The sequence below is a fragment of the Setaria italica genome, chromosome VII, assembly GCF_000263155.2.
Source record: "Setaria italica strain Yugu1 chromosome VII, Setaria_italica_v2.0, whole genome shotgun sequence".
Lineage (NCBI taxonomy): Eukaryota > Viridiplantae > Streptophyta > Magnoliopsida > Poales > Poaceae > Setaria > Setaria italica.
The window spans coordinates 28,770,720-28,786,530 of NC_028456.1; the positions used below are offsets into that span (position 1 = coordinate 28,770,720).

Below are 15,811 nucleotides of genomic sequence, written 5' to 3' on the forward strand. Positions count from 1 at the left end.
GTACTTTATTCCTTGTTCTTAAATAAATAAGATTTAGTACAAGCTAATAATTAGTTCTCATGGGACTTTCATCTCGCACCGGTCAAAAAAAGAACCGGTTAATTTTCTTTCATTTTTTAAATTAATTTGTTTGTTGTCCTAAAGGTTATTTAGGATGTGTTTGGTTGAGCCGTGGTTTTTGGAAAAGTAACTGTGAGCTGTAGGCTGTGGAAAAGTAGCTGTGAGCTGTGGAAAAACCGTTTGGTGGAACAGCTGTGGCTTTTGGGAAACACTTACGAGCGGACCCCACATGTCATTCGTAGTCCACCCCACTCAACCATCTCCCTCTCTCACTGACGAACGAACCCTGCTCGTCAGCCCCTTCTTCGTCCTCCTCCTGCTGCTAGGACTAGGGGACCTTGCGCCACCGCCAGGAATCGCCGCCGGGAGGACAGGAAGCGGCCGGAGAGGGCCGCCACCGCCTGGAATCGTCGCCGGGAGGAGAGGAAGTGGTTGGAGAGGCGCGCCGCCGGTGGGGAGGGCGGTCGGCGGTGGGGCAGCAGTGGGGAGGGCAGCCGGCAGTGTTCTGTCGCGCGGGGAGGAGGAGGACGAACTGGTACGCTCATAACTAATGGCAGTGGGTAATTTTGAGGAAAACTTGGACGCCACAGTTGGTGGAAGCAGGGGCTTAGGTGCTGTGAGAATTGAACTAAAGAGAAGCTGCTTTTGTGGAAGCAGGTGTTCGCAGTCCACCCCTTTAGTTAGTTTTTGATTTTTTTTGAAGTCAAAGCATTTTCAAAAGCCCAACCAGAAGACCGACCAATGAGTAATCAACGATTTTCATGTGCACATGAATGTACTTCAAATTGAAGAAGTTACTCAATGACCCAACAACTACAGTTGTTCCCAAGGAAAAGACAAACGGAAAACAGCACATGAATAACGCGAACTGATTCTATCACCCACTATCTCCTTAAACAAAGTTTGTGGTGCTCAGTGCTATGCTGTGTAGACCATCAAGGAGAGACACGCAAGGACTTGATAAAGGTACCACGTGTGCGTTACATTTCCGGCCGTACACTATGACCAACTTGCACAGCGGATCGAATGATGCTGCTGCTCTACTCAAAGAAAACCCAAATGTTGGAATTTGGAAAGCGGATGAAAACGAAACTCCTGACCCTGTAGCTACAGGGCTCAGCATCAGCCAGCACAGTGGTTAGTGCAGTGGTTGGTGCCAAGTGGTCGCCCGCACAGCGATAAACAAACACCCGGGGCCTTGACTCCGTCTCCCCCCATGCAGGCCATGCGCATGTACTCCCCTGTCCTAAAATAAATATTTTTAAATTTCAGATATATTAGTAGTGGTGAAAAATAACTATATTACATTTAATTAAGTTGCGTTGTTGTTTGGTTTTCTGAATCGTGAATAAGTGAATATGCATTGAAATTAGAGAAATAACATCAATTGATCATTTGATCAGTGCACACATTTCTCCATATATTATTGTTTATTGGTGAGGGTGTTGCTTAAATTAGATAAGATCACTGGGAGCTAAACGAACAGAGGGACCGAGGGAGTACTAGTACGACCAAAGCAGCCTTCAGAACCGCCTTTGCGAGCCCTTTTAGCAGCATAACAAAACGTGTCGCACAAAGGCATGGCGGCATATTAAATGGCCGGTTCCTGCTCGGCATTTCAGCAGGAGGCGTGCGTCGCCGCGGATCGGAAGTCCAGCCATGATCTTTCTTTGGAGCCTTTCCGGTGCCGGTAGAATTGATGAAGCATGCAGCAGCACTGGGGGGTCGGGACGCGAGACCTTTTGGACCGGAGCAGCGGCCGGCCACGCGCCCACGCGAAAAAAAGGACCCCCAAAAGCGGTGTGTTTTTGCGGCATCAGCCCCCGTGTGAATCCGCCGCGGACACCCGCGTCCGTGGCGCGGCAGTTGGGAGGACGAGACGATCCGCGGTTGATCCCCACATCATTCGTTTGACTGATCCGGCCAAAGGGGGCGCGCACGGAAACGTACAAGCGCATCACGGCAACGGGCGCCGGGCGGGCTCGCAGGCCTCAGGTGCGCCGCCACCTCCGACACGTGTGCCGGCCTGCTGCGCCCCGGCGGGTGACTGGGTGAGACCCGTAGTTTGGCGCCGCGCGTGATGGGTGCCCTGCCTGGTCGATGGAATTAATTGGCTGCGCTACTCGATGCTTCCGGTCCCGGCGCGCGGCGAACGAAGGTCTCGCTCTCGCCGCCACCGCCGCGGCGCCCGTTCGCTGCGGGGCGTACGCGCGCGCACGTCGACCGATCACGATCGGCCGATCACGGTGTCATCTTGTGCCCGCGCGCCCGCTGCATGACTGCATCATTGCCATGGATTCAACGGGGAGCGGTCGGGCCGTGGTGCGCCACACGGATCATCGATGCGTCCAAGCGCCGAGATCCGACACGCTGCATCGCCAGCCCTCCCGTGTCAACGTCGGTCTGACTCTGATCCCCAGCAGGTTCCTCTGTCCGGCCTCAGAAATGGTACAGCAAGAACGCATTGCTGGCGTCGTGACAATTGGACCATCGGACCTCAGGAATGAGATGCACACCTAGAGAGAGCTGTTCAAAGCAGTTCTACTGTGGCAGTGAAGCACCGGTCCCACGATCGTCGCCGGTCGGCGTCCAAGCGTCCGGCCACGGCGCTTTCGCTTCCGTCCAAGTCCACTTTCCTTATCTGAACTTTTGGTACCTGTCAGTCACAGAATCTACATGGCTCTGATGGCTCGCCCGATCGGCCGATGTGATCAGCCGGTAATTCGTGGTTGATTAAACTTCAAGGGAGCAATCCTCGCCAAGAAAAATGATCTGTCAAGCATCAAATAATTAAAGCGTCCACGATAAAGTTTGGATCGACGAAATCAAATTCCGCATTTGTTTCTCTGTTCATTTTCCTTGCAACGGAGCAAATAAATCCAGTGAGAGGACGTATAGCCCCCCATTGCTCGTCAGTCATTCCACCCTATCCTTTTTGGGTTCAGCTTGATGACGATGGTACAAGCATGTAGTCACATAAACAATGAATAACCTTTGCATTTTACCATGACGCGAGTTTACCATGCTTCACTACTCCCTTCCTCCCAAGAAAATAAGTGATTTTGGAATTCAAAATTTATCCAAAAAATAAGTCATTTTTATCCCCATTTAGTATGTCCATGTCATGCGGTACTTAATTAGCACTAAATATGACTAATAAATACTAAAGATAAACAATATTATTTTACCTCTTAATGTTGCTACAATGATTTTATTTTTTTAAGGACGGAGAGAGCAGATGCTAGGAACTGTCATTTATACGTTGCTCTGCTTGGCGCTCGGGCTCTCTTCCTCTTCCCTGGAAAGTTGGAACCGATGATATTTTGCACTCCATATTACTTCTGTTCCAAACTATCCTAATGAAGTTGAACAATTTGACGAATTTACTGTTACGGAAATGTCTTACATAGAAACAAAAAACATGGTCACGCATTGGTTCTAGCTCTTTTTCAAAAGATCCGTAAATAAAAGGACACCACAAAGTAAGCGAAAGGTATATTTCTAAAACACATCAAGTACAACATAGCTGCTCCCTCCCTTTTTATTTCACCTTTTGCCTATGCGCGTCTTCAAATAATTAAAAGGAAAAAAGGAGCAACTTAACTTTCTCGTTAGAAATGTGACACTTTAGATGACAAAACATGTTTTCTCCTTTTCAGAAAATAACACTTTAGACCATAAAACAATCATCAACCAGTATATACAAATTCTGAATCTTGAGTTTTTTAATATAACAAAAGCACTAATATAATTGCCACGCCTAGTTGACGTATCTATTACATGCTTTTAAAGATATAATGATGCATCAACCGGTGCGATAATCATCACTATGTCTACTTGTCTTCCTCAACCGACGCCGATGTGCACTTTTCCACCAACATTTTTGTATGTCCTACTTGTCCACGATGCATCTGCCAATGAGTGCCTCCGCAATGTTTTGCAGAGACACTCTTCCGGCCCATTGGCTTCAGAAGAATTCGCAACGGTTGCAATGGGCGCATCAGAAACTTCAGACGAGTTCACCGGAGCGGTGATGAGCGGTGAGCCGATGTGAGTGTGAAAGATCGCCGAGTGCTTTACAGCGGACGCTGACGACCTGTCGGAAAGATTCCTCCGGTCGCCGGCCGTTCGCCGTCCCCATCGCCTCACGTTGACACGCGACGGCGCCGGGCGTACGCGCACGTCGCTGGCTCGCCGTCGCAACGTCACGCGATCTTGCAACAGCTCTAGCTAACTTTGCGACCCGGTCTCTCACAGGCTACGCAACTAGCAGCACGGCCATCTCCCCACTCGCTCGATCCCCTGAGCAATCATACACGTCGATTTCTTCAGGTTGTTGAGCTTTATCTGCAGTAGCAGCTACCTTCCTCGTCTACTGCGTGCGTCACTCGACTAGCTCGACGATGATTTCGTCCATGGCGGAGGAAGAAATGGGCCAACATAATGGAGGTTGGAGGGAGCATTGCTGTGCAAGATTCTCGCCGCTAGCTACTGGTCACCGGTGAGGTTTGAACGGTAACATTGTTTGGTTGTGCCGCTGCATATTCAAGTACTGCTGGCCTATGCCTGAATGATTCAGCACGATCTTGTCAAATGTCAAGTGACAGCAGGTGAATACATCGTCATGATGGAAAAAAGGCAGCATCTCCGATTACGCAAGGCCTAGCCAGTTTGTGCCGACAGTAGGGAGCTATAAGGAGGAGTGTACTGGTTCATCGAACTGAAAAAGTCTGAAACTCGCCTAATCAAGTTAGATACCAAGCCAAACCTGGGAAAAGTAGTTGCCAAGATTCGTCGGTAAAACAGGAAAATGTACTACCGCAGGGCTAATGAGGTAAAAAAAACTCAGGACAGGGTTTTACCAAATTGACAGCGACCTGAGAGTTCATCTTCAACTTTGGCATGATCGACGATGGTAATGCCAATCAGTGCCGCCGCAGACTCTCCGTTCATGATGATTAGCAATTGATCTGAGATCAAAAGGAAATGACGAGCTGTAAATGGTGAAAGCTCTGGAGCAAGTATAATAGGCCCCTGTGGTCCTTGATTTTCAACAGGTGAGTGGCAGTAGCAGTAGTTTTCAGTTGAGATTAGGTAGGGGAGCCTTTGGACTTGATCGGCTGGATCGTAATAAACTAGTCTAAAGGGGCTTTCGTTGTTAGCGAATTTGGTGAGATTTTATGTCCTCCTCGAGTTTGTTGGATGGGGCGCCTGCGTGACGCCCTGCTGCTGTCAGCCCATCGTAACTGTAAATTTTTTTTTTGAAACGATCGTAACTGTAAATTTGGTGTCACCGCCGCTCCTTTGCTTCAGACAAGTGGCTGGCTGCCTGCACATCACCATTCATCATGCAGCTCAGCTGAAAGCTAAGTGTCCCTACTTTTGCTCGGAAGGAACATACTTTTCTGTTCTCTTAATGTAAAGGTCATTTTTTTTTTTGTTGCAGATTGAAAAGGAGGGGTTTATCTGGGCCACGAATATTATTTGTTTCTTTTAAATATTCTTTTTTAGAGAGAACATATTTGATATTTTTTCTTGAGAATGACATTCAGCTAGGATGTACAGATGGGCTGGAATGAAAACCCATTGAGCTATTCCCCAGACGACCCCCGAACCCAGCAGATCAACAGGCCCAGTCCAACAAAGATCTGCTGTCATTGATGATCCGTAGAGCCCAGGGGCTGTCACTGATGTCACGTATTGCTACGTGTGTACGGCCAAGGTAAACCTTTTGACATTCCTCGCGAAATTTTATTAAAAAAACATTCCTCGCAAAAAAAAGGGTAACCTTTTGACATGCAGCAATTTCTTCTTGCACTCATAGATGTTCTCCGGATGGTCTGCTCGACTACTTTTACGCTTCCTCTCTTGTATGGACGTATGAACACACAGGTCAAAGATGAAGAAGCGTGGTGCCTGGCTGCTTGCTGAATCGGCACAGGTCGCAGTAACACGATCACTTTCAGCAATCAGCCACGTAACCGAGCGTGAAGAATAGGGGGGCACGTGAAGAATCAGCGCGACTCCCGGGCGTCCATCTCTCTTGAGCCGCCGGCGACCGAGACATCTGTGGCCAACCGGCTCCTCCGGGAGCGCGATCTGATGCCGCGCGCGAAGCGCCTTTATGAGCTCGCGACTTGTGATCCCGGCCGGTCAAATGGAGCAGCAGGCTAGCAGCAAGGTGGCTGCTAGAGCACGAAGCATTTTTGTTTACGCAGCGGCGGCTCTCTCTCCACGTCGCCACTACGTAGCATCCTCACGAATAGAGAGTTGCCCCATTGTTCCTTTCACCTGCACTGCTCCACACAAGCTCCTGATGGCTTGGAATTGCCTGCATTCCAAGGGTCGTATTCTGGATAGCTTTTCACAGGTTCAAGGACACTGCTGGCTCTTGGCCACTGCTGCAGAACAGCTATCTCTGAAGTCTGAACAGATTCAGTACTTGGCCACTTGAGTCAGTACTGTAGAACAGTAGGAGTTAGTGGTTAGAACTTGGTTTTCCTTGTGGTCTTTGCTTCAGAAAATGAAAGCCCAAAAAGGGGGGCCTTCAGATAAACATCTGCCCTTGCACTCAAAACTCAAAAGCACCAACCTGTTGTTCACTAAAGCAAAGCGAGGTGACAGTAACGAAAAGCAAATGCTTCAGGAAATCGCGGGGCTTCAGATTAACATCTGTCCGATGTACTCAAAGCACCAATCTGTTGTAAACTGAAGCAAAGCGAAGCGAGCTAGTGCTACCAAAAAGCAAAGTGAGGCACGTGAGGCAATGCGTGAAAATGGGAAAAGCATGAAGAAACAAAAAAGGATTAAAATACGATCAACGAGTGTATTATTAATGTACACACACTCGCACATCGCCGGGCATATACCTTCCCTGGCTCGTAGTCGAGGTAGCCGAGAGGCTTATTCAGGACAGCTGCTTTCCTTGGCTGTTGCACAGGCCGATCTTTTTGGCGCCACCTCCCTTGATTCCGGAATGCAGAGGCAGCTGAGCATCTCGGCGATGCCCAAGCTGCTGCCGGAGGAAGCCGGCGGCGGCGACGATGACGACGTGGAGGCGAAGCCCGAGAAGGCGCCGGCGCCGCGGTCGACGGAGAAGGAGCGGTCCGTGCACCTCATACCGCTCATCATCGTGGTGTGCTTCCTCCTCCTCTTCCTCTGCTCCCGCGACCCCTCTCCCTCTGGTACGTGTAGCGTGTGTGCGTGTGTTTATTTCTCCATGCTCTTTTCGTGTGCTCATGTTGATCTCTTCTTACTGTCCTGTGTTTTCTTTCTGCAGATATGTCGAGTTTTGGAAACAAGGCCGGGAGCTAGAATACCAAGTCGCTCTGATCCTGTGAAGAACTGAACGAGTGACGCACCAATAAAAAATTTTCTTATATTTGCCTTTCATTTTTTTCCCTTCAGCCCAAGTCCAATTGTGTATTTTGATCTCGAATACGAAGCATAAACAGCCCTAAGGCTACTCAAGTCCAATTGTGTATTTTAATCTCGAATACGAAGCATAAACAGCCCTAAGGCTACTCACTGCCGTAGAGAACGTTGAAGCACATTATACAACCGTCGAAAAAGTTCAGAACTCTGATCGTCTGACAATGTTGGTTTGTGTTTGCCCTTGCTTATGACATGGGCTGAACTTTCTGAATCCTTTGCCCCCTTCTTCAGCGAGAACTGTAAGGAGTAAGAACAGTTGGAAAAAACAGGAAGAACTGATCAATAATCGAGTGGTCACATATGCGATCTTTCAGACATACTACCCATCAGTGGATGAAGAGCATGTAATCGCCCTGACCTTTGCAAAGCTTCGGTTTCTGATCCTTTATGTGGCACGGTGGCCCAACAACTTCCTTAATACTAATATTTTCAGTCATTATCCCTGTTTCTACATATGCAGGACCATATCCTTAGTTGCTCCTGGAATTATAGAGATTACCCACTAGTCGTGAAATCCTTGCACCGGTCTGAAAAACTAAAGCATCAGCAGAATTACAGAACCCAGTCAGGTTTTTAGAAAACTGCTAATGATGAAGAGCATTCACATACAGCCTCCGTGAAAGCACCACATTCTCATGATTAGCAAGTACATTCTCTCAAACAGAAAACAAGTGTATCAGAAAACAGAATCATGCATAACAACACAACCACTATGTTTCATGTTCCCACTGCAGGATGATAATGATATATTGATAAAAGTGTCGAGTAACAAATTGCAAACTCTTTTAGGTCCCAATAACTTTCAACCTTCAAAGAGGTTTCAACCACAACACTAGAAATGAGTTCAATAACCATATCATGTCTATTTACACACATGTATGGGGCCCCGAATCATATCATAGTATCAATCCCTGAGCAGGTTCCGGCTTTTTAGGAGCATCAGCGGGTGGAGACGCCTTGCTGGGCTCCTCATCGATAACAGCAGGGACAGTCGCCACAGTGGAGATGGGGATATCGTCAGGGGTTTCAGACACATGTATCTTTGCAAATTCACCGTCCAGTTCCCTGTGTGTTGCTGGGCCTTCTGGGATGTCTGGTTGTGCTGCAGACCCACCCTCAACAATCTTGTGCTCCTGCTCAGCTGCTATTTTCTCCTTAGCCTTTGCACCAACATCGTTGGCTGCACTGGTCACCTTGCTGAAGGCACCAGTTACCCATGCTGCCCCGGTGAGGACATATCTGTTCTTCATGATGGCGGATCCAGCAGTCGAGACGCTCTGTTCAGCAGCTGCCAGTGCTGACTTTGTCTTCTCAGAGACTTGGTACTTCTGATCCATTTCCTTCACTTTATCATTGACAGCTGAAGTACCAACACTGATCTTCTCACTTAGACCGATTCTCTTGTCGAAGGAAGATACTCTAGCAGTAGCAGTTGATGTGAGCTGATGCTTCTCATCCAGAGCTTTTGCTTTGTCCAGTGCATCCCTACCAAGGATAAATCCTTTCGCCAGCATGGTCCCAACAATGTCCTCGGCCTTTTGGAGGGCAGAAGGTTTTGTGTCTTTGGGCTGGGGGGTGAAAAGCAATGTTATGAACCTGCACAGCAACTATATCATGCACGTGCAGTAAATAGTATGGCTCCAGTTATACCTCTAGATCAGCTAAAACATAAGCTGGTAGCTCATAATCAGTGGCAGGCGTGACAATGACAGCCATATCAACTATCGTGGCCCCCTGCAACAGCAATAAAAGTTCACATTAGAATATGCTAGAATTTAAGTGGTATATATTTGTAAACTATTTTTTTTCATTGCCATCCCAAGACATCTTGGTTTTCAAGCTAGAGCTAGAGGTCACGGTAGAAACAATGTTGTAAAGTCAGTTGGAACTGGATTATATAAAAGGCAAAATTCAATGAGCAAACAAAGATCACTTTAAACAATCATTGAAAGAGCAAGTACAAATATTTTTTGATTGGGGCTTCAGAATATAATTGCAACAAATTACAGTACAGAACCACATTGATAATATTCAGATGACTAACCTATTAAAATAAAATCACAAATGCATACCATATTTCATGATAATGTGACCAGTGAATCATTAATTCATCTAAAAGACACATTTTTTTCAGATCCTTGAGACAAAAGAAATACCGTGAGAAGCATTGCCGTCTCAGCTCCTTGATTGTCTTTAAAAGTAATGTAGGCAACTTGAGACAGCTCATCGCCACTGCATAGCACTAAATGGTTAGTGCAACTCATAGCACAGCGTGAAAATAAGCATCATGGACATGGTACTAACCTTTGCATTTCAACATGCACAATGTCACCAGAAAAAGAAAAGAATTCCTTTATATCACGCTGTGCTGCTTTCAGGGACACATTGCTAACCTTGACAGTACTAAACATGCTTGCCTAAAAATAGTAAATGGCAGAACAGGAACATCTAGTCAGTGGACAGTGGTATTGTGTATGTAATATCTCCATAACAAACAAATGAATATTATACCACAGCAAACACTTCTTTAGTATTTAGAACGAGGAAAGAAAATAAAATGGCGAAATCAGTTAGACATTAGCACAGATACAAGTTTTTGCGGCACGGCGTGCTTGAGGGCAGCGGCAGATCTCGAGCTCGCAAGCCTGAGTGGGTTGGGCGGTGGCCCCAAGGCCAAAGGGAAAGGAGGACAGGACGTTTGACCGATAAGAGGGACCCACCATGACGGAGGCTAACAGATGCAGTCATCCTATTTACATAGGGATGGAACCATTCCATCCTATCTCGCTCTCCCATCAAGCGCACCCTTAACACATCATGGCATGCAGACATAAGTGTGAATTTCTTCAAATATATATAGAGGGTCGACATGCAAGATGTAACATTGTTTGATGTATACAAAAATCTTCATAGCAAATTATTTCCTTTCTGTTGGCTACAACTGACACATGGTGTAGTTAAGGCAAACTTCTCAAGAATACTTATGAGCATATAGGCATCATTAATTGAGGCCCTGTCATAGTCTTTTTAGATAATTTTAAACATTTTTTTGGTAGCTTGTCTATATAGAATGGCTAAAAATAGTCAGATGCACATTATCAATCATGCCCACTCCTCTGATTTGGATGCTGATATAGGTATTTATTTCCATAGCTAAAATAAGAATTTTGCTTCATTAAAAGCTTTATGTTTAAACCGATTTAAAATCTAAAGAAAAAGACAAGTTTCAAATTAAATGCAGATAGATTCATACACGTTTCTCATGTGTGTGGGTTGGGGGAGCCAATATCCATATTCTATCATTGATTCTCCTTTTCGTCACATGCATTAAAATTTACCTAGTAGTATTGCCTAGCGACGAAACACGGTCTTTTGCCAACTTTGCTAAGGCTAAACCCATTTTAGGATATACAGTGACAGTCCATACAGAGGTGAAACAAGCTTGCTATTCACCACAGGGAGTTACCTTTGCTGCATTCTTGAGACACCCCTTAAAATGCACTGAGAAAATGTAATGAAAACTACATGCCCCCCCCCCCCCCCCCAAAAAAAAAAAAAATCCTAGAGCATAAGCAAGCAGACAAACAGAGAAATAGGCCCAAGATATTGACTAAACATATGATAGAAGCATAACCAAACATCTGGAGACAGTGATATGAATCAAATCATCAGGAGCGCTATCCATAACTCTCAAACACCTCATTTTAGTTTCCAGGACCTGGGCACCCTGATAACAGTCTAGTCTAGCATTATCGGACAGCAGATTAGCTGCCGTAGTCATTGCAGATTCATCTGTGAGGTACAATGTCGACTGAAATGGGACGAGATTTGACTATTACCAACACCATCCCACCATTCAATTCTATCAAGTTCCACAAATGCTCTAGTCTTCCCCCCCTTTCCATTCTGCTAACAGTTTCCCCTTTTCTTTGCTAGGGCCGCTTGCGCAGATGCGGCTAGCACTAGAGCACAATCCACACAAATCAAAAGCCCGCCCAAACCGCAAACCCCTATGCCCCGGAAACGAATTAAAACCGGCGACTCGGTGCCCCCGGATCGGAAATGGCACAGCGCACACACAGAGACTCGCAAAAGAGATCGCTAATCAGTAAGTAGTACTCCGTAGCAAGGAAGGAAAGAGAAGACCCAGTGCTCACCGCCATGCCTGCTGCGATGCTGGAGATCTCGAACCCTAAACCGCTGACTTGAATCGGGAAACGGGAAATGGAACGGCCGTGTCCAGTGGGCGGGGTTTATAGAGGTAGCGGAGACAGAGGCGGAGCACGCGGCGCGGCGGGGCCATCGAGACGACGTGGCGACGTGGGGGGCACGCCCTAAATGATGGGCCCCACCACCTTTCGGCTTTTACTTTGGGTCCGGTCCAAGGTCCATGGGAGCTCTTGCGATCTGGCCGGCAGGTGGGCCATGGGACTTAATGGGCCGAAAGTTGCGTGGTCTGATGAGGTTTACGAGGCCCAGCAAAGGTCGTAACGCCGATACCATATGCTTATTTCTTTCGTTTTCTTTTGACTGAATAATACCACACGGGCCGGTGAGATGAGATAGCAGAAATCTGGGGCAAATAAAACATGAGGCAGGTTTACCATGGAGGAACAAGCAACAAAACGTGCGCGGAACGTGCACTTAGCATCTCAAATCAGAATCCTGACGGCGCCAAAGGCCTTGCCGTATCTCCAGCAGATATGGACGTCAATTTTTGGCAACGGGGCACGCTTTCCAGCGGCCCTACCAAAGTTCGATCCAAATGTTTCGCGTTTCGCCACATGATTTTTTTTTTTTGCTACTCGTAGCCATGGTGTTTTTTTTTGGTTGGCTACTCGTAGTCAGGGACGAGTAGGAGGCCCTTTCCGGCTAAGCCTCGAGTTGAAGAGCTAAACAAACATAAATGTGAAGTTCAACAAAGGTATTTAACACATTATTATCATAGTACCATAGGTCGCTTGCAAGCATAAAGGTTGGTTAATAGGAGATGCGCTAATTCTTCCAGTGAAGCAGTGACTAGTAGTATCTGAGATGTTTCAGATTCTTCTTCTTCTTGGGAGGCAGAAGCACGGAGCTGAGAGCATCGCGATTCATCAGGGCAGCTCCCTGCAGCTCCATAACCTGCAAAAGTAAACAACGTGCTAGTCAATTCAAAGAGGCAAGCAAAACATCGGCAGCTATAGTAACGCGCGTGCTGAGTTGCGTAGATATCCCGCTTAGCTACCTGGAACTTTGTCAGAGTGACTTCTTTCTCCACAAGCTCCTTCATCTGCATCTTGGCCTCATTGGCTAACCCGTAGACTGCTATCCAAAGAGAGGGGGCCAACACGGAGATCATCAGTCACAATGAAGCTGTGAGCCGCCTGACTGACATATGCTTCAGAGTTGCCACTTTTCGCACCAGGCGACTTTGGATCCAACTCGCAAAGCTCTGCAGTCTTCGTACTGTTTTCACAATTGATGTATTCATGTCTGTGATAACCATGAGTTGCGCTATAACGATAGGCTTGTTCGTGACAACGGCCAAGATTAGAAAAACCACCAATCTTGAAGCAGCTGAAACAACAATTGATCTTTATCTTTTTGGGAGCCAATTCAGCAACCTGTAGGATCTGGCTACCGCCGGAACCAAGAAGGCTGGCAACTCTGGGGCTAGTAGCAGCCTCTGGTAGTCTGGTCCCATGCATCCTTCAGCACTACCACTTATGCTCCTGTAAAGATTATCAATGCATCCATTTGGTAACCTCTGACCGAATGTCTTTGTAGTACAGTACAGTGGAATTAACTTTAGTCTGAAGAACCTTTATCTTCACGTTGCCTACCTTGTCCTCGGCCTCGCTCACTTGTTCAGGACACAGGTTCCCCGGGAGCATACTCCATGACTTTGCCGCAGTCTTGCCATCGTCCTCCGGCCTATCCCCAGCGTACTCCATGACTTTGCCGCATTTGCAGAGGGTGTCAGGGACCGAGCTAAACGCGCGATCGCCATGAGCGCAACAGCCCGTGTCTTTGCAGACATAGACAGCCATCGGATTGGTGTCATCGATGTTGATCTTGAGTCGACAGCAATGGCTGGAAGCAGCGTTGAGCGGTTTCAGAAGCATCACCTTGCAGGCCTTGGTTTTGAAGTACTCCGAGTTCAGATCCTCGACACTCTTGTACAACTCGTCAAGGCACCCCATCTGAGACTGCTTGCCCAGAAGGCGAACGATGGTGCCGAGAGGCATGGTGAGGAAGCCGAAGAGGACGTCGACGTACTCCTTGTCGGACTCTGCAAATAGCACCTTCTTCTTCTCCTTGTCAACAAACAGCTTCACGTCGATGGTGGACGCTTAATTCTTAGCCATGGTGGATGCAATGGGTGAGTGTTTGCTGGATGAACTGGTATGATTTCTTAGTGCTACCTGTACTCGTGATCCTTAAACACGTCCTGATACAGACTGCGGTGAGTAGCCCTGGCTACGGAATTTGATCAGCCAGGGTAATATGAAACGGCACATTGTCCCTTGGGAATTCGCACCAAGAGCCCGGCATTGAAGGGCTAATTATGCCCGGAACATCTCGTTTTCCGCAGGAAGTTTAAGGGCTCTTTTCTACCATGAGTTCATCGTGAATTACTTTTACTTTTTTTTTTACTTACTGCGAACGGCGTTCTTGCCATTGTTTATGGGGTGACGGGACGTGGAAGTTTAATTTTTTAAAAAAGTTTCCTTATGTTTATCCATACGATCATACCACACGGTAACACTAGTAAAGTAAAAAAATGATATGAAATATGAAAGACCATGCTACTATCTTGTCTAAAAATTTTCTAAACGAACAATCTTTGTGGATGGAAGGATTAATTAGGTCAGTCTCAGTGCACGGTTTTACTTGCACAGTAATTGTGCCTGTTGGTGTCATGGGGATGAAACTCCTCTGTCATAAAATGAAATTCTCTTCTCATAATTACCTTACCAATTCAACAAAATTGATGATGTGACATAAAATTTAATGTTACGAAATTCCTATAAAACCTCTCGTTGAGACTGGCCTTAAGGGAACATTGTTACTTGTCACAACTATTGTGTCTAAAATTTCCCAAACGGATACTTATCTAGGGACGGAGGGAGTAACAATGTTACAACCACTTCTCTTTTTTGAATTCCTTTAATTATGCGTATAGAGTGAAAATATCGTAATAACTACTACTTTTGATGTTCTCGACAGATAAACATTATAAGTAGTTTTTTTTATAATTAAAGGGAAGCTAAGAGAGGCCAACTGAACATTTTCATTCCACGAAAAGCTTTTACATGATTAGGCAAATCAGCCACCAAAGTTAATTAGTGATCAAGGTACATATTAGAGGTGGATAGAGAGCCATACATTAAGGATTATAATCTCAGCACGACCACAACCAACGCAAAATGGTAAAAAATAAGAAACAAAAGGAAAGAAACCGAGATAAATCGTTGCCTCTCCTAAACTACAAATCGTCGGTAGGCACGATCACAATGGAAACCCCACGCGCGAAGCTATCCACTCCACAGACCACGGTGGAGTCATCGCCACGCAAAGTGGTCGGGAAAAAGTCAATTTTACTCCCCTCACCTATCCACTTTATCCACTTAACCTCCTGAACACTCACTCTACTCCCCTAAACTATTTCATTTGGTCCAATCTACCCTAATTAAATTTTTTTTTCTCCGTGTATGACTTGAATTTTCAGTTCAAATTTTGTGAGCAAATACAAAATATGATGCCTTATGTTAAAAAATTATACTACAATTTTTTCATAGTTATTTTCATAGGTTAGAAATATTTAATACGAAATTGATCTTAGATATACACAATTGTATCAATGTTTTAAATAGTGGCTATAATTTATAAGTATCTAGCAGAGCCTTCCGTATATATCCACAAGAATCCGTTATTTCTGTTGCAACGCCACAGCAGTAGCTCTCCAGATTCCACTGTAGAGCTACTATGGTACACTATTTAAAACACCGATTTGTGTCTGAGAGGGTTGACCTATATTTTAAGCACGGTTTTCTACTTTTGGATATTGAGACTAATAAGTTTTAGTATCTTTACAAATCCCCTTGCATTTGGACACGAAGAGAGAGCATGTATAAATGCTAAAGTGCTGTCATAAAATGTACCAATAAACCCACGTTGAGCGCATCAATCATCGGTCAGAACTTCAGATCAACAAGGGGACACTATCTTACTATTACTAATTGGAGGCTCCTTTTGAAGCCTCCAGATGAAGCCACCTAGGATTCCTAGGTGGACACTCTAGAAAAAGAGAGAAATCCTAGAAATTCTCACA

The 15,811-nt window shown here is 46.0% G+C and overlaps 1 protein-coding gene and 1 pseudogene across 1 annotated transcript; both read right to left on the reverse strand.

The window, feature by feature from the left end:
- Nucleotides 1-8,190: 8,190 nt before the first annotated feature.
- On the reverse strand, nt 8,191-11,792 carry LOC101760478 (binding partner of ACD11 1). Its single transcript, XM_004976605.2, has 5 exons — nt 11,652-11,792; nt 9,799-9,911; nt 9,651-9,726; nt 9,145-9,228; nt 8,191-9,062 (listed from the first exon to the last, which is right to left on the reverse strand). The coding sequence occupies exons 1-5, from the start codon at nt 11,655-11,657 to the stop codon at nt 8,391-8,393; spliced, it is 951 nt and encodes a 316-aa protein (XP_004976662.1). The 5' UTR covers nt 11,658-11,792; the 3' UTR covers nt 8,191-8,390.
- Nucleotides 11,793-12,513: 721 nt separating this feature from the next.
- Nucleotides 12,514-13,997, reverse strand: LOC101786277 (annotated as a pseudogene).
- Between the last annotated feature and the right edge of the window lie 1,814 nt (nt 13,998-15,811).

What these genes read in the sequence shown, in the direction of transcription:
- LOC101760478 (XM_004976605.2), bottom strand. An exon ending in AGACGGCAATGCTTCTCACG is followed by an intron (nt 9,229 to 9,650) that starts GTATTTCTTTTG and finishes TTGCTGTTGCAG; the next exon opens with GGGGCCACGATAGTTGATAT. An exon ending in ATGTTTTAGCTGATCTAGAG is followed by an intron (nt 9,063 to 9,144) that starts GTATAACTGGAG and finishes TTCACCCCCCAG; the next exon opens with CCCAAAGACACAAAACCTTC.